The sequence below is a fragment of the Gigantopelta aegis genome, chromosome 4 (genome assembly GCF_016097555.1).
Source record: "Gigantopelta aegis isolate Gae_Host chromosome 4, Gae_host_genome, whole genome shotgun sequence".
Lineage (NCBI taxonomy): Eukaryota > Metazoa > Mollusca > Gastropoda > Neomphalida > Peltospiridae > Gigantopelta > Gigantopelta aegis.
Window position 1 is genome coordinate 11,168,195 of NC_054702.1, and position 23,124 is coordinate 11,191,318.

General features: G+C 35.3%; 1 protein-coding gene across 1 annotated transcript in view; it reads left to right on the forward strand.

The window, feature by feature from the left end:
- The first annotated feature begins 2,391 nt into the window (after positions 1-2,391).
- LOC121372380 overlaps positions 2,392-23,124 on the forward strand; it is a 119,105-nt gene continuing 98,372 nt past the window's right edge. The window contains exons 1-5 of the mRNA XM_041498684.1: positions 2,392-2,445; positions 3,127-3,277; positions 8,119-8,493; positions 10,419-10,801; positions 16,969-17,015. Coding sequence (XP_041354618.1) covers positions 3,130-3,277; positions 8,119-8,493; positions 10,419-10,801; positions 16,969-17,015 — 953 coding nt within the window. The 5' untranslated portion in view covers positions 2,392-2,445; positions 3,127-3,129. The remainder of the gene's footprint in view (positions 2,446-3,126; positions 3,278-8,118; positions 8,494-10,418; positions 10,802-16,968; positions 17,016-23,124) is intronic.

Genomic DNA, 23,124 nt, shown 5'->3' on the forward strand with positions numbered 1-23,124 from the left:
ATAATTTGTAGATAAGACAATGTCCATATATAAGATATTGATTAGTAGTTATATGACTGTCTTTTTTTTAATGAAACGATAAGGTGAAAATATAGCTGTGATAAAGGTCTGTGTGAGGTACGGATTTTGATATATGTGGAGAATTAATTATCACTAGAAATCTGCATGAATATAACTATAATTCTAATTGTTAAAAGTAGCAAATACATTTCAATTAAGTTCATTTTATTGTATAAATATTTTAATTTTGCTTTGTTAAAGCCCTTGACAGGCGGCTCCAGAGACTTTGTCTAAGTTAATGTTTCTCTGCTTTTGGTCTTAAACCATTCCAATGTAAACTTTAGTAGACCGTGTTTTGCTGCCGTTGTACCATCTGATACGAAATATGTATGTTAGTCGCTAGAGATTCACAGCTCCTACGAAGCTACTCACAATGCTCATGACAACAGTTACTGTCGATCATGCCCCCTAAGTTCCATACAGCCAGGATTCCGTCTAATTCGGCAAGGGACGTTACTCTTCGCGCGCATGTGCAATAGGAACGCAAAAGAGGTCTATTTAGAGGAAAGAAATGAAGGGGGGGGGGGGGGATTTAAAAAATATATATTTTAGGAAATGATCACTCATTAATTGGTCTAGATAAAACATTGAAATTATGCTCATTAGATGAAATGTATAGGAATATTAACAATCCATTTTTATTTACAGTTGTGCAGTGATACAAGCAAGCCATGATCTAAGCTTTCAAGAAAAAGATGGCTAACTTTGAAAATGGTTAATCCTGGTACAATGTTCAGAAGTTTCTTCTGATTAATCTATTATTTGAAGTTGCAAGTGTCATATTTTGCTGTTTTTATATTTATTTGTGATAAATAAATTAAACTATAGATATGTACTGGCATTTGGTATCAAAAGGGGCTCACCACCTAATTCTTGGCTAAAAAATAGACCCATGTTCAATACGATTAGATTTCTGTCCAGAAATCATATATCTCACTGGCACAACCAGAGGTGGGGCCATGGGGACAGTGCTGTCTCCCAATCACACCTTTTCCCCACCCCACCACGTTATATATTTTCCTGTTGTCCCATAACCTGACTCGGACAATGTGGATGCTCCCCCCCCCCCCCCCCCCCATCCTGGCTTAACCAGTGCCACATCTGAATAAATCTGAACAAATGTATCATATTAGTTAAGGCATTCTGCAGACTTGATGATATCCTTGATCAGTGTTGCCCCAAGAAAACTAAAATTGTTCACAACCCTTTTTTAAATTATGAAAATAGCGATATACATATATAAGTAGCATGTTTTAATTTATATTTACATTTTTATTCATTAAAGAAACATCTTTGAAAAGAAGACATTGAAGCTTAACGATATTTTGTACCAGTTTCCTAATTGCAGTATAAGCGGAAATTGTCTTGGGTTTTTATTTTCATGGGGTTTGAGGGTAAGTGGGCAGCCTAAAAAATATAAAAGCTTGAAAATATAAATTCTTTGCAAAATATTCATTGTGATCACCATAATAAATTGACAATTTATTGGAATATTTAATTTTTATGTATAGATCACAGGAAACTACAATGGAATAGTGTATGCAAGACAAGTTATTATATTCCGTACAGTGAAAAATACATATGTGTATATTGAGCCAGCTTAAAATATACGAGTATGAATGAAACATTTCAAGCTGCATGCAATTAAAGATTACATGGAGAGACTTAGAGAACTTCTCATACAAATCTTAAAGGGACATTCCTGAGTTTGATGCAACTTTTAAGATGTTATCAATTAACAGAGACTTTTTAACGATTGTAATTACATATCAACTATTTTTTTCTGCATAAAATATTAGTGACTGTATATTAAACGTGTTTCTGATCGTTCTAATATTTTTACTAGGTTAAATTTCACTGTATTTCCTAAAATAGTGTTTTTTCATACGTACGAAATTCTTTGAAGACAAAATCCAGTTTGGCTTCTTACAAATTTTAAGACAACCAAAAACACATTGAATATACAGACACTGATATTATAAACAGCAAAATATATTTAATATGTAAGTTTAATCGTAGAAATATTTTATTAGTCGGAAACATTTGACAATGCAGCAAAGTCAGGAATGTCCCTTTAATTGGCTTTATAATAAATCAAAGACTGATTAGTGATCTTGCTAACAGCATACCGTATACTACTCGGTTGCAATTGAGTGCTCTGTTGTTTAACTTTAAGCACTATGCAGTGATATCAGGCACGTGGAAGTTGACATGAAACATTTAATGTTGATTATATATATGGAGTAGAATATTCAGTATGCTAAACCACGAAAATAAAAACAATCTCATTTCAGACTTGCCAATCCACGAATATGAGAAATATCGAAATGTTTATAGTCCTTAAACCATGAACATTTCAGACCATGAAAATTCCCACTTAAACTAGTAAGAATTTCTTGATATTACAAAATACATAAACAATTGGAAATGTATTTCAATCAGATTCTTAAATTCAAGAAATGCTTAAATTAAGACAGTCAAATATCATTATTTGACCTCTGTCATATATATGTCCAGGGTATATCTACATGTAGGTAGAGATATGGATCCATGACACAATGTTTACTCAAAACTGCTATGTTTATTTCGATCCACTGTTTTCTAAAGCTGTTTGGTTCAGTCCCTTAATTCGTCATCAAAATATCAAAGTTTTAACTGTAAATAGACCCATCTCGTAATGTTCCACTTTACATGCAACAAGAATTGGAACTACAGATTTGTGACATCAGAGGGGACGTGTGAACAGAAACAAGATGTGCAAATGGAAAGAAAATGGATTTTTTGGCTACACAGGGTTTTTATAGGGCAGGATGCTTGTTTATTTGTATACAGGCCTTTTATCAAATAGATAAATAAAAACAGAAACAAACCATCACCATCGTGATGCTGACATAAATTTAACATAGCATCATTAAGAAAGGGTCTAGCTAGGTACACATAAACGTATATATAAATTATATTTGTTTTAAACATGTTTTTATTTATATACAACTGCTACCCACTTCAACTGTAGATTTCCTCATTTCAACTTATTTATTTTAGGAACAATTTTCTTTTTATTTAAAGATTATGTCTAAGAGAAAAGTTGTTTTCAAGAATGTTGAAGCATCAGCCTCGAAAGCAAAGAAGTTTCACGAGGATGTAAATTCAAGCGAAGTTCTGTCAACCGGCATCAATATACAAGCTGCCATGTCATCGGTAGACCCTTCGTCAAATGGTGAACAATTAATATATTCTATAACACTAAAGAAAAACACAGAGTAAACATAGAGTAAAAGTAACTGGACCTGAAACAAAGAATAGACTATCCATTATTAAATGACATTTCAGCAGACTGTTTAAAGCTGCAATGCCACCTTCACATCTTGTATAACATTTTCTACTGCAAAATACAAACACTGTTTAATTAAAATGTGTATCCATTGTCAATGTATACGGTCAGCTGTCTGGAATGGCATATCCATGGGAAGAAAAATATTCTATGTAGTAAAAATAATAAAAAGATACATGAGATTTGCAGCTTTAATCAGAGTGTTATATAGTTACACATGCAGTGGGTCTTACATATTTGCCTCTATGCTTCCATTTGATTATATAGTCAAACAGATAGCAATGCAATTTTTTCAGTTTGGACTAACATAAGGATTGGTAATCCATAATCGAACCAAAGGGTTTCTAATGAACTGTAGATCATTCCAAAGATATTGTATTTTAAAATAAAGTTGCAAATATTATGTGTATTAGATAATAACTAGTTGTGTATGTTATCATAGCTTTGAATCGAGTACCGGTATAGTTTTTATAAGATGTTGACTTCAATCAAATTTACCAGCCTCGGTGGCGTCGTGACAGGCCATCGGTCTACAGGCTGGTAGGTACTGGGTTCGGATTCCAGTCGAGGCATGGGATTTTTAATCCAGATACCGACTCCAAACCATGAGTGAGTGCTCGGCAAGGCTCAATGGGTAGGTGTAAACCACTTGCACCGACCAGTGATCCATAACTGGTTCAACAAAGGCCATGGTTTGTGCTATCCTGCCTGTGGGAAGCGCAAATAAAAGATCCCTTGCTGCCTGTTGTAAAAGAGTAGCCTATGTGGCGACAGCGGGTTTTCTCTAAAAAAATCTGTGTGGTCCTTAACCATATGTCTCTAAAGAAGATAATATTATTTGGGCAACTAACGCCATTATTTTTTAATATTTAAGTCGCCAAAACAGAACATTGGTCGCATTTGGCAACCTGGCCACAGGCCGTTTCGGGCCCTGCTGTTGTGTTTCTATCAACAAATTATATAATAACAGTTCTCTAAGTAAACTTTCAAAATCATTAAACAGAAAGTAAAAATCAAGTATTTTTTCTTCAATACAGGATGACCAGATCAAGTATGGCAGACTGGGTCTAAACTCTCAGGTGGTTGGTCATCATCTGTTACGATGGGTTGAACATATGTAGGGTTCAGTCTAGGGGACTGACACTGGGTGTTTGACATCATAAATGAATGTTACTTACAAAAATGTACATGTATACACTCGCAGTTCTTTAAACTGTGCTAAAGTTTAGTATTTTACAATGATAGAAATAAGCAGAATTTTTAACTTGTCCACTGGACAAATACATCTAAAATCTACTTATCCCCCAATATTTTCACTTGTCCACTGGACAACCACCAATGTACATTTTGCTTGTCCAACTAGATTTTCACTTGTCGGGACAAACGGACAAGTGCTTATTTCAAACACTGTTAGTATGTCCTGCAAAGTAAAAATATTTCCTGCTAGAAAAAAGAAAGCACAGGTTGAGTTGAGGGTGTGTGGAAAGTTAAGACCTCTGAGATGGATTTTAGAGCATTATTAAATTAAAATACATGTATATAACAGAATCACAAGCTACTTGTAAATAGCAGATAGCAGATATGAGATAATCGTACAAACATCTGTCTCTTTAAAAAAATGACCTGTAATTGTGTTGGTGGTTTTAGCAGGGGAATTTCTATTTCAGGGAAAATATACAAATGTAAGAAAAGAGAGAAAATTTAAAACAAAAAGGTGCCAAATTCACAAAACATTGTATCTTTACATACACGTGTAGGTGGTATAGCAGTCATACAAGTATTTGGTATCTATTTTATATGGAAGATGGGTCACAGTAAGGATGCAATAAGTGATTTATGTGTAGTGATGTGGAAATTCGGTTTCAGTTTTGGTTTGGGACAAAAAAAATTGAGTTTTGGTTTTTATCAATATTTTATTGAAATTTGATCTGAAAATAAGCAAAAGTCATACTTTATTAGTCTCTTTTGCCCTCCATCCCATTTTGCTGCAGGTTGTAACTCTTAAAAAGCTTTTTTGTAGTAGACACACATGATTTAGAGGGCTGCATTTTCGAATTTAGAAAATTTGGGACCATGAAATTTGAGCGATTTGGAATCATTTCTGAGAAGGACATTTTTCAAAATTTATCTTTTCAAAAATTAAAATGTCAGCATTTCTGTCCATATACTTCATCACTTCATTTTGTTGACCATAATAATTTGTCATAACAAAAATATAATTAATCCAGCATCAATATTTGTCAGGGCGGGACATAACCCAGTGGAAAAGCGTACGCCTGGTGCACGGTGGATCTAGGATTGATCATCATCTATGGGCCTGTTGGACTATTTCTCATTCCAGCCAGTGTACCATGACTGGTATATCAAAGGCCGTGGTATGTGCTATCCTGTCTGTGGGATGGTGCATATAAAAGATCCCTTGGACAAATGTAGCAGAATTCCTCTCTATACCTGTCAAAATGACCATATGTTTGACATCCAATAGTTGATGATTAAAAAATCAATGTGCTCTACTGGTGTCATAAAACAAAACAAAGTTTTTTGGGTGTTTTTTTCAATATTTGTCACCTTAACATTGCAATTACTAGTATATGTATCGGGTTATACCTACCAGTATAATATCACCAAACTAGTAGCCATATATTCATAACATACCAATATCAACAAAAAGGTTGCTACCCATGCATTGAAAAGTATTAGATTTTGAATATACAACATCCTATGATAGGAGGCCTATTAACAGTGCAGACGCATATATTTTATCACCTTGAACACCCACGTAACTCAGTCGGGAAAATGTGGTTAAATATCTGCAATAATCAGTTGTATGATTTCATAGGGTACTAGCATAACTCCATTAGTGGAAATGATCTAGAACTGGAACTGGAATTATATTAACGTGCCCCTATCCACAGAGGTTCAGGCACGCCCACTACGGATTTAGCCTCTGACTTCGCCAGTGACTAACTCCGGAGCGGGGGGGGGGGGGGGGGGGGGGTAAGTTTGAAGTGGGCAGATTTTGGAAAAAAGCCATTTAGTGAAGTCAACGCAAGCGCGGACCAAATAGCAGACACTTCGCAAACTTGAAGTAACACCGAGTGGGAGCCGTGTTCTGATTGGCTGAATTTCGATTCCTCGGTGAGGCCTGGCAAATACCTAAGTCTACAAAGAGTAACTGCATCCAAAAACATGTCTGGACTCTAGAATTTAACCCAAAGTAGTTAAGACTGCTCAGCTGAAAGGTTTTTAGGGTGATTTTGAGCAATTGATCAGGCGCCAAAGTAAAATGCGTCAGACTATATATAAAAAAATTAAACATAAGAATTTTGAACTCAATCGAAAGTGTTTAAAGTCCAACTAGCCCAAAAAGGAGGTTGTTACCTGTCCTAGCAAAGGTTGGCGTCTAGGGTGAGTTGATGAAGTTGGAGGAGTCAATATCCGTGAAGAAGTGCCGGTATGGGTCGACTGCTAGTTGTCTGACCAATGGACGGTAGTTGTCCCCCGATATCGTCTTAACGATACGATGAATCGTCGGGTTGTCCATTTCTTTCAACAGCATTCCCTGGTGGTAGATTCCGGCTTGGTGTATGGTGACAATACACGTCACGCAGTAGGGTTTTAGTGATGGCAAACTCTCCTTGTTGGCTCCTTGGTAGCTTGACCCAGGCTGTTGATCTGGGTTTGATGTAGAGTTTGGTGACATCCTCCACGTTCATCCACACAAGGTTAGCATACCGCTGATGAAGCTTGCCGGCCTGTAGTGTCCACTGGTTGGTTGTTGGGTCGTCGGGTTTCGGCGGTTGCAACGGTTGGCTTGGTTTGTCCGGTTGGCCACTCGGGGGAGTGGTTGCCTTCCGTTTCACTACAGCCGTTTTTCGGGCCTGCGCCTCAACGGGTGCCGCCTGTATAATCGGCAGCACAACCGGAAGCGCTGAAGTAGTGGCCTGTGGAGTTGGACCATCTTGGTCCATCCTAGAAGTCGGGATGTCCGGGGCTGGTGCCTCTTCCAATCCAGTCTTCTTAGGGGGGGCGGCGGTGGGTGTCTCCCCCTGAGCCTTCCCTGGCGCACGTCTCCTCTTCCTCCACCTTCCTTTCTTCGGTGGTACCGGGTCTCCGTATACCAAGGTCACGGTTGCCCGTGACCCAGTGTACGTAATCCGGTATTCGAGCAGAGCTCCATACGAGACCATCAGTCCCCCCAGGTGGGGGGGTAACTCGAGAGAGCATGGACACACGTCTTGTCTCATCGTGATCTATTTGAAACTGAAAAGAACAGAATGATGATCTAGATCTTAATTTTTTCTCTATCAACATTTGTGGTATCTGTATGTAGCCTTTCTGGTAACTTTTATCTATATCATCATCTACATTCTCAAGTCTTAATAGGCTTTTCTAATCTGTGTGTACATTGTTTTTTGTCGGTTCATATTTGCATGAACCAAACAATAATTGCGGTTAATTCTTAAATGAATTCCTTGATCCATAAAAGTTTATCACAAATATTTGAAGTAAAATTCTATAAATTATTATTGCTATAGTGGCAGCTGTCTTGGATTTAAATGATGTTGCTCAAATATAGTATATTTTTGTTATTTCCAAAACACTTTTATTTTTAAAACTAAACTGAAATTAGTGAGTAATGTGTATAGATGCAAATTAGTGTTAGATCTCTGTATATGCATAATGTGTAAATGTAGCCTTGTAAAAACTTTAATTTTATATTTTAGAAATGGATACCAGTATGAAAGCCTGTTTATCTTGTCGGAAAAAGGTGTTAGCCCAAGCTGTATTCTGCCCTCGTTGCCGTAGTACCCAATTTGAGCCTATTCTAGAGGCTCAGCTAACTATTAACTGTCCAGGAAAAGATCAACCTTGTGGAAATAAATTGAATGTTGATGATGTTTTCTGCATGAGTTGTGGAGTTGATGTAGATCAGTCCTGGTTTAAAGGCATTGATTCTCACAACACCTTGAGCGATAAGGCAGATGATTCCAAGGAACTTCAGCCAGATCATGATACAAGAACAGACACCACTGAGAAATCATCAAACCTGCCAATGGAAACAAGTAGTGCTGCCGATACTGCCTGTATATCTGGTGAAGGTTTGTGTCTTTCTTGAATGTGACTCTTACACAGCTGTTTACACTGTTTTATTGATAATTTAAAAAAATTTGTATTGACGTTTATCCATCGTCTTATATACGTTTGTCACCCAATAGCCGATGGGTGGTGTAAAATACTTGTATTCATTCATTCATTCCTTGTAATTATATGTTTGTTGGTAATTTTGCTAATTATAATGCTTGATCTATTTATTAGTAAACTTAGCCCCCTTCTTTTTCTGTGTTTTTGATAAAATCTGAATAAATTGTATGTTTTACATTTTTAGTCAAAATATAATCCCTTTTACTTTACCAGTTGGTCTTAATTGTAGTTTGTCTTAAAATGAAAAGAATATATGATTTTTGACTTTACAAATAATATTTTGTTTATTTGAATTATGTTCCTTCTTCTTTAAAAAAAATACATATAGGCCATATATAGGTGCCTATCATGTGTATATATATATATATATATATATATATTATATAACACCATAACTATTGACAACTAGTGAGGGCAATATTAATTTCTTGGTTCATAAATATACAGAACTACATGCCAGTTTTGCAATGTTGTTTATTGCACAAATTTATCGTGCGCAAGAATATTATACCACAAGACCATGTTGCGCTAATTTCTGTATTTATTACATACAACCTTTGTATATTATGAGTAAAAGTTTTATTAAATAATATCACTTACTTAATCTAGAAAGTTAGTTGAATCTTGTGGAATTAACAGAATGCTGTACGTCCTGGCTAGAGACAGATGTCATTCAAGTGAACACGTCAACGCATTGTTCAATAAAATATTTATTTAATTGCAGTATCAGAATGGTCTTTATTATCATAACAATATAAAATGGGTATGTAATAAAACCTGATATTGACTGAAATATGGTCAGTATTTGTTTTATTACATAAACAAGACTTACATTCCTGGGTTTAAAAAAAAAAATCATAATCAGAATAAGTGTATGCTTACAATTCCCCGCATAATATATTCTAACTGATGACACTTATGTACATTTATCATCACTCATTCCTGTGGTTGAAATGGCACAATGCATGAACCCTGGAATGCCAAAGTAATTTTAATAGTTACAACCTTTGATCTGAATTATAAAACTAATGTCTATTTCTGAAACGACACTTGATGCATGCTTTGATTAAGACCACTTGTTAATGCTAATTAGGACAAATACCATATTCTCATTGGCTATGAACAGTTGCAGTAACATAAATATTAACAATATAGATTGATTATCACTTCTGTGTATTCACTGGGTAAATATCAGAAGGCATCAATTATGACTTACATTCAGATTGAGGCCAAAATTAAAATTTAAGGGAGCTGCTAGCTAAGATCATTATGTAATAAACATATTTATACTACATGTACATTTATTTAAACATACATGTAATCTAGTTTCAGACTGTATTAAAGCCAAACCACATTGTTAATAATTATGATAAATTACTCTCTTGCATTTAAGTCCAGACACATTAATATGTTATGTGAAAAAAACCCCATTAAAATGACACAGATTTCACATACATGTACTAGAATGTGACCTATATCGAGTGTGCTAAGTTATCCCTCTTGAAGAATATTCCATCAAAAAGCAAAATGGCAGATGGTGAAAAATTGTGTGCATTTTGTCCTAGAAAATCTCAGTGAAGTCAATGTATAGTAGACATGTTACAATATAGTTTGTTTGTTGTATTGTAGTTGTTAATTTGCTTGGACATGAATTAAGAAAGTGAAGCTGGAACCATAACTGGAGCTAAATTAACTCGTGAAATCTTGAATTATATACATGTAGATTTTGATTCATTAAGTTTGTGGACATGTATTTACATGAAAATGTTGTTTTTATTTTATTTTCATGTACCAGTATATAACGTTTTCTTTTACCTTGAAGATCAAAATGAATGGGATAGAAAATCAAAGGCCAATTCAGATGTGTCTACTGGTACTCCTAAAAATCAGCAACAGAATAATTCTGATCATAGTTCATCAGCTGAAAATGATACTTCTCATCCCCTTGACTCGAGTAACAACGATGATAATACCAGTGATAACAACACTTGTGACACTGATAAGCCACAGTATGAACAAGTATTTGGTAATGCTGGTCAAATTGCTCTGAACGAAAATAATTCTCAGCGTGGATTAGATGATGCCAGCAAAAAAAATTCTGCACAAACTGAAAATGGAAATAAGACTCCTACAAATGTGAACAAATCTGGTAATGAAAAGAAAACAAATGAAACCAGGCAGAAAAGGAAACCGAATGTGACACAAGTAAGTTTTAGTCAAGTGAAGTGAAGGTTTATAATTTGATAATTTGTTTACATTTGATAATGTTGTTATGATACATGTAAGCAGTATATTAAATATTTTTATTACTTTTCCAAATTCATACATTTTAAATTCAATGTGCAATTTTCATTAAAAAAATATTTTTGGTTGTCTTCAATTCATGTTTTTTTTCAAAAAATTGTCATCCCCACCCTTTGGATCCGTTGCTGAAATGTCATTGAAACTTATCCGGTGTCAAGACCGAGTTTATTATTTTTGTAGGTTTTGGTGTCTTCCTTATTTACATGTAAAGATGATGTCAGGCAACAAAGTGATCGATAGGGCCCAATATATTGGGGAAATCGCTGAAAACCCAATAACGTAATAAACATCCTTAAAAAGGTTGCACCATTTCCGACATTCTTTCCTTTATGCAAGCACAGGCAAATTCATTTTGCTTTATAATACTAGTACTATTAATCTTATGCATAAATATAATTTTTCTTTCTATAAATGTCTAAAGTAATAACTAATATATAGTATGAATGTACCTAGTTGACAACATAATGGGAATAACGTAATAAACAAAATGTTTTTGAACATTGTAATTTGATCCAAAAAATAAAAAACTATAGGATTGTAAAATATATACAGAAATATCTATTTCTGCTGCTTTTTTACCACAAAGGGACCAAATCATAAGTCAGTATGTTACGCTACCCTACAATGAAATATTGTGGCCCAACACATCACTGTTTGGTTTGTGTTGGTGCATTTGGGGCACACCTAACTGTGTACAGTATTTGAGATATCTCATTTCGATAAAAATTGCCCAGTGAGTTAATTAGTGGGTCAAATTAGAGTACTTTTTGTCGTTATAGATTTCCATTTTAATTTTCGCATAAATCATCCCTTTGTTGTATATCAGACATTGAATTTGTGGAAATTATATATTGTATACACCTGTGCAAAAGTTAAGCACCACCCAGATCAATAGTGAATAAAAACAATTGCCATACTTCTTGTCTTTATGATACCTGGTGGTATTGCATGTGCGAAAAGCATGTGCATACCAGTATATATATTTCAGGTGAGGTCCATGCAATGAACAGATGCAGGGGGCGACATGTGCAAAAGTGTAGTTTGAGGTTTATACATACCGATTTAGACTATCTCCACTGTTCTCTTTGTGTGTGAACACTATGGCAAGATGAAGGTTGCCTGAAGTCACAGAATGGCAGATTATTGGCATGCATGGTATGCAGTGTCCTTCAAAAAAAAAAAAAAAAAAAAAAAGCAATAAAAAGGGATAGCTTGGTTACCATATATCGTTGTGTGTTGCATGGTCAACTTTGTGGAAAGACATACTCCTTATTTTGCCTCTCAGTATTTGGTACAAAAAGATTGATATGAAATACAAGCCGACTCATCTTTTAATTCAACCAAAGAAGATGTCGGTCTGATCATTAATGTGGAATAAAAAATTCTGTTCATTTTATTTCCATCATCATTGAATGAATCGATCACTTTGATATCGCCATCTGATAAAAAGCAGTTTCATTTTTGTAAAGGCGGTGTATATATTATTTGGCACCCAGGATAAATGATTTTAATGATGAACACTATCACTTCCATTGTTTTTATAAGCTGTGATATCCCCCCAAAAATGAAAAGTTATAAAGAATTGCTGAATAAATAGAATGACAGAAATGACAGAAAGTGAAAATCATCAGTTACAACCAATTAAATCTGCAATTGAGGACAAAATATCAGATGATAGTTAGTGGAAACAAAAGATAGAATGACCGTTCTGATCACATGACAAATTTGGCATCAAAGAAGTGGTTTTTCAGTCGGAGATTGCCGAATCCAAAAAAATAAAATGTTTTCATAGCTCAAATGAAATATAACTTTTATTGTTTGTATTAAACATACCAATAGATACAGGTATGGGACAAAATAGAGGCTGTTAAAAATACTGTTAAATTAGGTTACAGTAACTATCGTAACTACTGACGTTTTTTGTCAGTTGCTTTTTTGTACACAAAACACGGCTTGTTTCCTTTGATGTCCAGTGTGCAGATTGATCAATTTGTTTTTGGTGTGGAAAGAAGTGTGCATTTGGAAATAGCAGAGATAGGTGCTGTGAAATAAAGAGAGGCGCAGAAAACTAAAGGAGGGTGGCAAACGTGAAAAGATGGCAGCAAAATGCAGTAGAGGGAAGGACCACCCCGCTTAAATGGAGTAGCGAGAACACAGGGTATGTCTCGCAGAGAGATTTGCAGAGAATTGTACATTAACCATACTGTCATCAGTTGTTTGATTCAAAAACATGTCCACAATCATGATGTCAAGGATATAAGCCAAGATCTGGACGACTGAGGAAGATCGGGTCTTAGTACGCCTTGCAAGACGATCCCCATTGACCAACAGCAGAGTGTTAAGAACCCGATGGGGAACACACAACAGGGTGTCCATGTCCACTGTCTGGAGGAGGCTGCATGCTGCTGGGATGAGAGCTCGGAGACCAATCAGATGTCTGTTACTCACTCAACATCACAAACAGGAGCATCTGAGGTGGTGCGGTGCAGTAGCCCACTGGAACCTAAGGACAAGGAGAATGGTACACTAGTCATATGAAAGTCGGTTCCTGCTCCACACAACAGATGGTCAAACTCAAGTATCTAGAGGCATGGCCTATATAATAATAATAATAGATTTTTATTTCAGATCAGAGATCCATAGAACATATATAAACATCACATACAAAACTGATTACATAATATACAGCAGCTTGTGCCAGCGATTTACACATACAGATTTGACGTACACAGTTGTACACCGCAGGTGGGCAAGTAGGTCGTTTGAAGTTGTTTCGATTCTGCTCTTCAGCGAATATGCTGTTGAGCGAAGTAAAGCGCCAAAGCTTTTTACTCGATGACTGACAAACATCTTGCTGGCACTGTATGGTCGTCGTTGTCCGATCATCCATCGGTATGCATTATTATAACATATGTTAAGATCTTTCATGGTATCCTGCTTAAATTTCACCCATAATGCACCCGCGTACAAATTACTACAATAACTCACAAATAATTGTGTTTTAACAGATTCTGAACATTTTGCAAATCGCCGCAACAACATGTTTGCACGTACACAAAGGGCTCTATACTGTCGTTTAATGTCTTTATCGTCTTTCATGTTTTTGCATATGATATGACCTAGATATTTATAGTTGTCAACAAATTTCAGTACATCACCACACAAATATATCGAAGGCACATTGATCAACTTCAGAGTTTCTGGCTCAATACACATACAAACAGTTTTCATTGTATTATATATAATATCATAATCTTCTGCAAATTTCTAACCAGCAGAATATTCTGGAAGCAGTTCTCTTTGGTGGAAGTTCATTTATGGTCTGGAGGTGCATCTCATTTGACTGTAATTTGGATTTGGTGACTGTACACTAATGGGCAAAGATACGAGATAGAGTTGTCGCTCCTCATTTTGATAATCATGCACTTGCAAGCCCCCCTGTCTTCATGGATGACAATGCGTGACCTCATCTTGCCATAGTAGTACTCGACTATCTGCAATGGCATGCAACTGAAACTCTACCATGGCCTGCAAGGAGTCCTGACCTGAACCCTATATAGAGCATATCTGGGATTTTTTTGGATGCATGGTGAGGGAGAGGGATCCTGCTATGCAGAATTTACAGGAATTGACTCAGGCATTTCACAAGGAATTTAATGATTTGTCGATTGGTGTCCAGCATGAGGAGGCGTGTCCAGTCTATCATCCAGGCACAATGTGGCTATATACTCGATATTGATCAGTGACCTACTAGAAACCGTGATGAGATGTTACCAACTATCAGGTCATTTGTATCAGCTGTGGAGCAATAGTTGTAAATCATATGGCAAATGCTAAGTTTCATGTCAGTTGTTCAAGTGTTAATAAAATACTTCAGTATCACCATGGCATCATCTCAAGCATTTTGTTTCTTTCAATATTATCTATTGCAGTCAAATATACATTTAAATTTTTAAAAATATTATTGGTATTCTCGAAGTACAATATGGCGTGTATGTGTCTGTGAAAAAATGGGTAGTGCTTAACTGTGCGCAGGTATATATTTTATGTGTTAAGCATGGATTGTTAACATTTTCTAGAAAGGAGGGCACTTAACTGGGATTTAATTCGGTCTGTTATACAGGGAGCATATTCAAATGTACATGACATATCACTTGCAGCAACCTATGGCCTATAGTGTCTTGAGTGATTCTAAACTGAAGATTATTTTCTTACACACCCATGTAAGAGATAACCTGTTGTAGATCCATACGTTGAATATTACTTCAGAGACTCATGACTGGTTGTTTCACAGCAATGACCCAGTCACCACAACCATACCATCCAATAAAATAAGGACAACTGAAATAGACCTCTTTCACATTCCAATTGCACATGCATGATTTCGTAGCAACTCAAGGAACTTACATAAAATTATGCAACATAACACATTGAAGGTTATAGAAAATGTTTATACTGTAGCGCTGATGGGGATTATATCATCGTCCAATTATTAATTATTTTATCAGTAGGGAGCCCGAAAATGTTTGTGAATTATTGTGTACCACGAAATAAAAAAGTTTTTGTTCTTAATGTCTAAAAAACCATTGTTTTAGCTTCGTAAACAATAAATATCAGATATGGGCTGAAATAATATTAGTGTGTGTTTGTATGCAGATATTTATCTTACCTTAAAATGATTTAAATAGAAAGCATTATACCGATAAAAACATTCTGGATTCTTGTCGGGATTTCTTTAAACCCTTTATTTATTTAAAATTTAATTTGGCATTTGGAATGGAATAGTTAAAAAAAAAAAGTACATATAGGGTGTACAGCTTCTCTGTCCCCCCCCCCACCCCCCCCCCCCCCCCCCCCCCCCCCCCCAACCTCTCGGTTGCTACCAACCTAAGAGTGGCCAAAAATGCATTGCATATACAGATATTTATATTCGAAACAAGAATATGTAGCCTAAGAAACATGTAAGTTTTATTTTTTAGAGATTAGACTTGCCCACAACTTGATAATATGGCTACAAACTCAGGATGGTTCCTTTAATATAAACTCATGAGGGTTTATTATGCACAATGGACAATCAACAAAAGTAAAAAGACCAAGGAATAAGCCAAAATAATTAAAATGGTGAAAGGAAAAAATAAAATAAAATTAATTAATAAATAATAAATCAATCAATATATCAATCAATAAAAATAAATAAAATCAGTTCATTTTATTTTATGCATGTTTTAATTTTGCGTTGTTAAATTAAGAACTCAAAAGGAGGTTCCAGAGATATTGTCACTACTTTTGGTCTTAAACCATTCCGATGTAAACTTTAGTAGACCATTTTTTGCAGTCATTACACCATCCGATATAAAATATGGTTTTGTAATTTGTCAGTTTCACAGGCCTTGAGTACGAGTTGCAGAGACTTTGTCCAAGTTGTTGCACTTGTTTTTGATTTAAAACATTCTGCTGTAAATTTTAGTCTTTCACAGCCTGTTAGTCGCCAGTTTCACATCTGCTATGAAGCTACTCATGACAACTGCTGGTCACGCCTCTCAAAATGCTAAATCGTGTAGATCTAGTCTAATTCGGCAAGGGATGTTACTCTTCTCACACATGCAGATGTCATGTGAAATAGGTTTATTGCTTGTTCTGTGATGTGAAAGTTAACCTGAAACTGATTACTGTGTGACTGATAAGTTAACTATCACATAAGTGACGTAAATAAGTTTTAGTTGGCAAAAACTTTAAAATTTATTTTAAACCTCTTTTTTTTTTTAGGGTATGTAAGAAATAGAATATTACATTTGTCTGTTTTTAAATACCATTTATCTTACAGTTTGTTTTAAAATGTATTAAATATTCATTAAATATGTTTTATACAACTCATAAGTTAAATGGTGTCCTGTGACATCAGAATATGATACCTTTAATTTTCAATTCTCCCTCCTCTGCCGCCATTGGGAATGAGCCAATATTTAGAATTAAACAAATAAATTGAAAAAACCCAAACAATTATCTTCCTGCAAAGAATGGTTTCATTATTTTATTTATTTATTATTTTTATTTTTTATTTTTTTCAGAATACCCAGTCCAGTCAAAATGATCCAAACTGTCGAAGAACCACACGGTAGGTATACTGCTACCCATGCTGGGCAATAGCAGGTATTATATTTTATCTCAAGGAAGCTCCCTTATTTCATTCCAAATTTAAATCAGTATCTCCTGACTATCATACTTATAATTAAAATCACTTAAACTAACCCAAAATATTTAAAATAATATTTCCAGTGACAGGGATATATAGAGGTTATTACCAGAGTGTTTTTCGGTATCGTCAATATCATATATTAGGAATAAAAATTGTATTATGCGAGGCTCTGACAAGCATAATACATTATTTTTATTCCTAATATATGATATTGACGATACCGAAATACACGAGGGTAATAATCTCTTTATCATGTAAGCTCAAGCTTAATACGTGTTTTGGTAAACTGTGCACCCAACTTTAATTCCAGTCCGCCATTACTAGATATTCAAATGACGTAAGAATATGTGATGTGGTATATTTTTGAATGGAAATGACATCAAATTCGAATGACGTCATTTTGGATGTCCTTCCATCAAAATAAAGTTATGCCTAACGTTTTTTGTTTTCTGAATGCTGGACAGCTTTCAGTGTCAAATTGCCATTGAAATGTTTTTATTTGATGACTATGAATGCATACGTCAATCATGGAGTGTCACCCAAGTACATTTGCTTAAATGTCAATAAACCTAGTGCCGAGACCTCGACTAATTTACATCTAATTTGCAAAGTTATCAAATTCTTAAAGTATGTGATCTGAAAAATATCACATACTTTGATTGCACTGAAAATGTAAGATATTATAGGATAAATATATAATTTTTAGCAACAAAGAGTTCATGTAAGTAATTAAATATCACATACCATATTTCCTCTAAAATGTGCTAGGCCTCCATGCAATACGCATTGGTATTGCATCTCCAATAAACATGAAAAAACTAGGCTAGCTATGAGTAAGAACAAAATCAACAATGACTTTAATTTTAAGTGGAACAGTACAATTAAGTGTATGTTAATTTGTTCATTATTTTGTGTTTATTGTTTCAGTTTTAACATTTAAAAATAAATAAGATTTTAAATAAAACTTATTCTGGCACTTAGTCTTTATGGTAAATGCAAAATAAGACATTATTTATCAACAGAAGTGTTATTATTTATAAGCTTATCAGTTTCACGATTACTACTTGCCTCCCTTTCTTCAAATTGGCTCTATACATGTAGCTCACCCGTGACCATGAATTTCTGAAAATGACCCATGTTAGTTATTTGATGCATATATGGCCTACTGATGCCAAAACAAGTTTAAAAACAAACATTTGACACTTTGCTACATTGTTATGCTCTTCCCCGTGTCTGTATACAATGAAACAATATTATATATGACCCTCGATAACATTGTGAAATGCAATTAAGATATAGAGGATATTTCATGGGGTTTTTTTTAATATGGTTTTTATGTCAACAAGTCATGTGTGATATATACTACTCAAAAGAATTTAAGGGTCAGACGATATTTTCGACATTATTTTCTGAATGTCAATTATATTAGCTAGACCATAATGTCACGCATGGTATTGTTCCATTTTGACGAAAGTGGGTCTAAGCAACCCATAAATGAATTAAAATCCACTGTCATTGACACTGTCGACTAGTTCTAATGGCGAAAACATGCTTACATTTGCACGTAAATGAGGGCGAAAGCGAAAGGTCTGCTAAGTGCCCATAACTTGCTTTTTCACAAAGCGCTTCATTTACACGCTTTGCACGTGTATTCCATGTTCCCAATGCTGAATTTCTGTATAATTGGAGTTTGCGTTCGTGTACGGTGCACACTCCAAATTCGACAATGGTACGACTTCAACTGACTATCAAAGATCGAGGAAGGGCTATTGCTTGGCTTCAGGATGGCAATACGCAAAGAAATGTTGCTCTGAGACTTGGTGTCAGTCAGAGTGTCGTTGGCCGACTGTGGCAACGGTACCAAGCAACGAATTCTGTTCGAAATCGTCCACGTTCGGGAAGACCCCGAAGCACTACAAATAGAGAGGACCGCTACATCACCAATATGGCTCTACGTCAACGCACAACCACTGCACGCCGATTACGTGACAATCTGCGGACTGCGACTGGAACTCGAGTGTCTGATCAAACCATACGCAATCATCTGAGAGCCAATAATCTACGCTGCCGTCGCCAGGCTGTTCGACCACCACTCCTACCACGTCACAGAACGGCCAGACGTCACTTGTGCACGCTTCATCTGCGGTGGCAACGTGTTCAGTGGGGTTGAGTGATGTACACTGATGAGTCCAGCTTTAGTCTCCAGTTCAACGACGGTCGGGTTCGTGTCTACAGACGTCCTGGGGAGCGCTTCGCTGACGTTAACGTTAGACAACGTCACCGGTTCGGTGGTGGCAGTGTCATGGTGTGGGGCGGCATCTCTATCCACCACAGGACCCCCCTTTATGTGGTGGATGGCAATCTGAATGGAATCCGCTATCTGAATGAGATTATCCGGCCGTTGGTTCTCCCAGGCCTTCAGCAGATTGGCGGCGGGGCAGTTCTGCAGGATGACAATGCCAGACCCCACCGCGCCAGGGTGGTAACGGACTTTCTCAGACAACAAGGTATCGCCAGGATGGATTGGCCAGCATATTCGCGTGACTTGGCCCCAATAGAGCACGCCTGGGACGAATTAGGCAGGAGAGTTCAGGATAACCATGCCCCTCCGGCCAACCTTCATGATCTGGGTTAACTTCTTATGGCAGAGTGGCAGGCCATTCCCCAAGAGTTCTTCAGACGTCTGATCAACAGCATGAGTCAACGATGTGTCGAGTGTATTCGCGCCAGGGGTGGATTCACACACTATTAAACGAATGTTCTAATGTGTAAAATCCATGTTTGACAACCTTCAACTTTGACAGCATGTCATGTGACTTTCTTGTATACAGTGACGTTTATTTGTGGTTTTTTGTAAATATGGAACAATAAATTAAATTTTTGGTGTAGTTTACATCATCAATCTAATACACTCTGAAACTTATTTGGTTATAAATTTTTGACCCTTAAATTCTTTTGAGTAGTATATATTAGATATTACAAACGTCCCACATGTTTGGGATTTTTACTTTTCTTTGCAATATGTGTCAAAATATTGATCTGAAATTTTGCATCTAGCTTTATCATATAGATCAAGTTACAAATCAAGTTTGAGTTTTATGGGAATTTACCCCTTTTTGGCAGTTATATATATGGCCTTTAAACCTAGATGATGTTACAACTGTCACAGTTTTCCTGACTTTTTGTTTGCAACATACATCAAGATATTCATTAAAAATTGTGCATTTGCATGTACTTTTATAACATAGAGTGACAGATCACATTTAACTTTCATGGGGTTTTAATAATTTTTAACAGTTATTGGCCTTGAACTTTGGAATTATTATAACCATCACTTCACAGTTTTCATGACTTTTCTTTGTAATGCTTCAATATATAGTGACCTGAAATGTTTGGTATAGCTTTATCAAATAGAGCTAAAGTTAAAGTTTGCTTTGTTTAATGACAACACTAGAGCACATTGATTAATTAATCATCGGCTATTGGATGTCAAACATTTGTTAATTCTGACTCTTATAGTCATCAGAGGAAAACCGGTAAAATTTGTCCTAATGCAGCAAGGGATCTTTTATATGTGCATTCCCACAGACAGGAACACATATACCACTACCTTTGACCAGTTATGGTGCACAGGTCAGAGCAAGCACTCCACCGACTGAGCTAAATCCCACTCCTAGAGCTAAAGAGTAAGTTTTTGTTTCATTTGCCCATTTTTGACTGGTTGTGCTCTATATAACTTCACTGTGATACAATAATAACATTTCTGAATGGGTAATATCACCTCCGAAATGTTATATTAATTTATCCTATAACTTATTCATGATATCCATGTCATAAACCGATGTGATAATTTCATGTATTAACCCAGTTAATGGTATGCAAATTTAAAGGTATTTGCAAATTTGAAAGGTCTCTAGGTAATAATGTGTTGCTGTGAATGAACCATTTGTTTACAAGCCAAAAAAGACCTGTATTCCTGAGCGTAATGCTTTCATAAAATTTAATTAAAATGTGTGAAGTCAAACTAGTTTTTGCTAATTAATCTTGATGATGTCATATTACCGATACAGGTGACTTTATACTGTGATTTACTAATTTTTTTTATTAAAATGTTATTTTAGAACTGTTATAGGATAAATAGAATTTGCTACTCATGTTTTTTAATATGTAAAATATCACCCTTGTCTAGTTAATTGGTATTTGTCTCGGCAGAGCCGTGACAAATACCAATTAACATACACATGTTCATATTTTCTATATTATAAAATATTTGTGACAAATCATATATATATATATATATATATATATTAGATTTCTATAAACATTTGTTGGGCCTGATAGAGGACATGTATTGCTTTAAAAGTATGTTGTATTCTCAAAATGCTTGTTTTCCCAATAAATATGAATTTTGTTTTAGAAAATCAAGTTTTCACTGTAAAATATATAAAAATTAGGAAAACAGGTTGGAAGTTTGAAAACAAAATGTTACATGGAAGAATTTGCTTTTGATGTTAAAATATGGCAATTGTTAGTGACAGATGCATATTTACTTTCCTCATGCAAATTGCAATGATGACGGAAATCTGCATTAAATTGCCAAATATACGTACTGTTGTGAACTCATCACACCGAAACAGGCTCCCCAATACTGTGCTAACTGCACAATAATTTTTTTTTAAACCTGTGTTACCATATAACCGGAAATTTTCGAGGATTTTTATTTTCGTGGGTTTCGAGGGTAAGTAGTCAGCATCGAAAATATAAATCCTTGAAAAAATCAACAAATTCTATCGAAAATATTTGTTATGAAAACCATAACACACTGACAATTTACCGGAACATTTTATTTCCTGTCATGCGCAGTCCACCGGATACGACAAGAGAATAGTATAGTCAAAACAACAAGTTAGAATTTTTAAAATGTTATTGCGTGAATCTCACTGTTTGTAGAATATAATGAAATATTTTTAAATTTCGTATATTGTTTTTGTCAATGTCCGCCCGCACTGCATCAGTGATTCTGGGGTGGATAAATGCAGATTTCAACATTTCCTGGTGTATTTTTAATTCTGCCATAACTTTCATAATCCACCTTGCATGAATTGGTTTTATCGCCGAAGTACGCATTTCGAACTTGATGTCTGTTACAACTTCGCTGTCTTTCATAGCCAGGGAAACCTGCTTTGAATACCATGTGGTGAACTCAGACTTTAGGGCATCCTTAAGTGGTTTGTTCACACATACGTCATAATTGGCTTTACACAAAATCAAAACTGTGATCAGTTGTCTGGCGAATAGCATACCGGGTATCACAGTGGCCAATTAGGCTACAGGTGACTGTTCTATTGTTTAACTTTACACATAGGTGGTATCGAACAACTGGCAGCCGAGGTGAAACTTTAATCAACAACAGCAAGTATTCTCGCAACTAGACTTGCTAAAACTTGAAAATAAAATCACTTTCAATTTAGATTTGGCAAATGACGAAAATAAGAAACCTTGAAATGTTTTTATACCCCAAACCACGAAAATTTCCGGTTATACGGTATCACATTTTTACAATTATTTTTTTATTTTTTATTTATTTTTGTTTTATTTTTATTTTTATTTTTGTTTAAATCAGATTATTGTCATACAAATAATTACAACACCACATGTTCAAACATTGTAAACATTTGGACGCAATGGGTATGCTACTTGGGCAATTCAGAATAGGCCTATAATTGGATGCACGTGCAAACATTCCGAAATAATACGCTGTAACGAATATTTGCAAAATTTTGGTCATGATAATGTTTTGACTTGCTCAATGTTGTTTTCACTCGCCTGAGGCGACAAGGTGATCATGATATGATATGGCGTAGCGGGTCATACAAAAGTGTGCACATCGTCTTTTTGGTTCATACTTGCATGAGCCAAAAAATAATTGTGGTCTAATCTTATAATTAAATTTATATGCATACCATAAAAATACATAACTCAATTTATTTTGTTTAATCTTACATTATTGTGTAAACTTCATTGATAT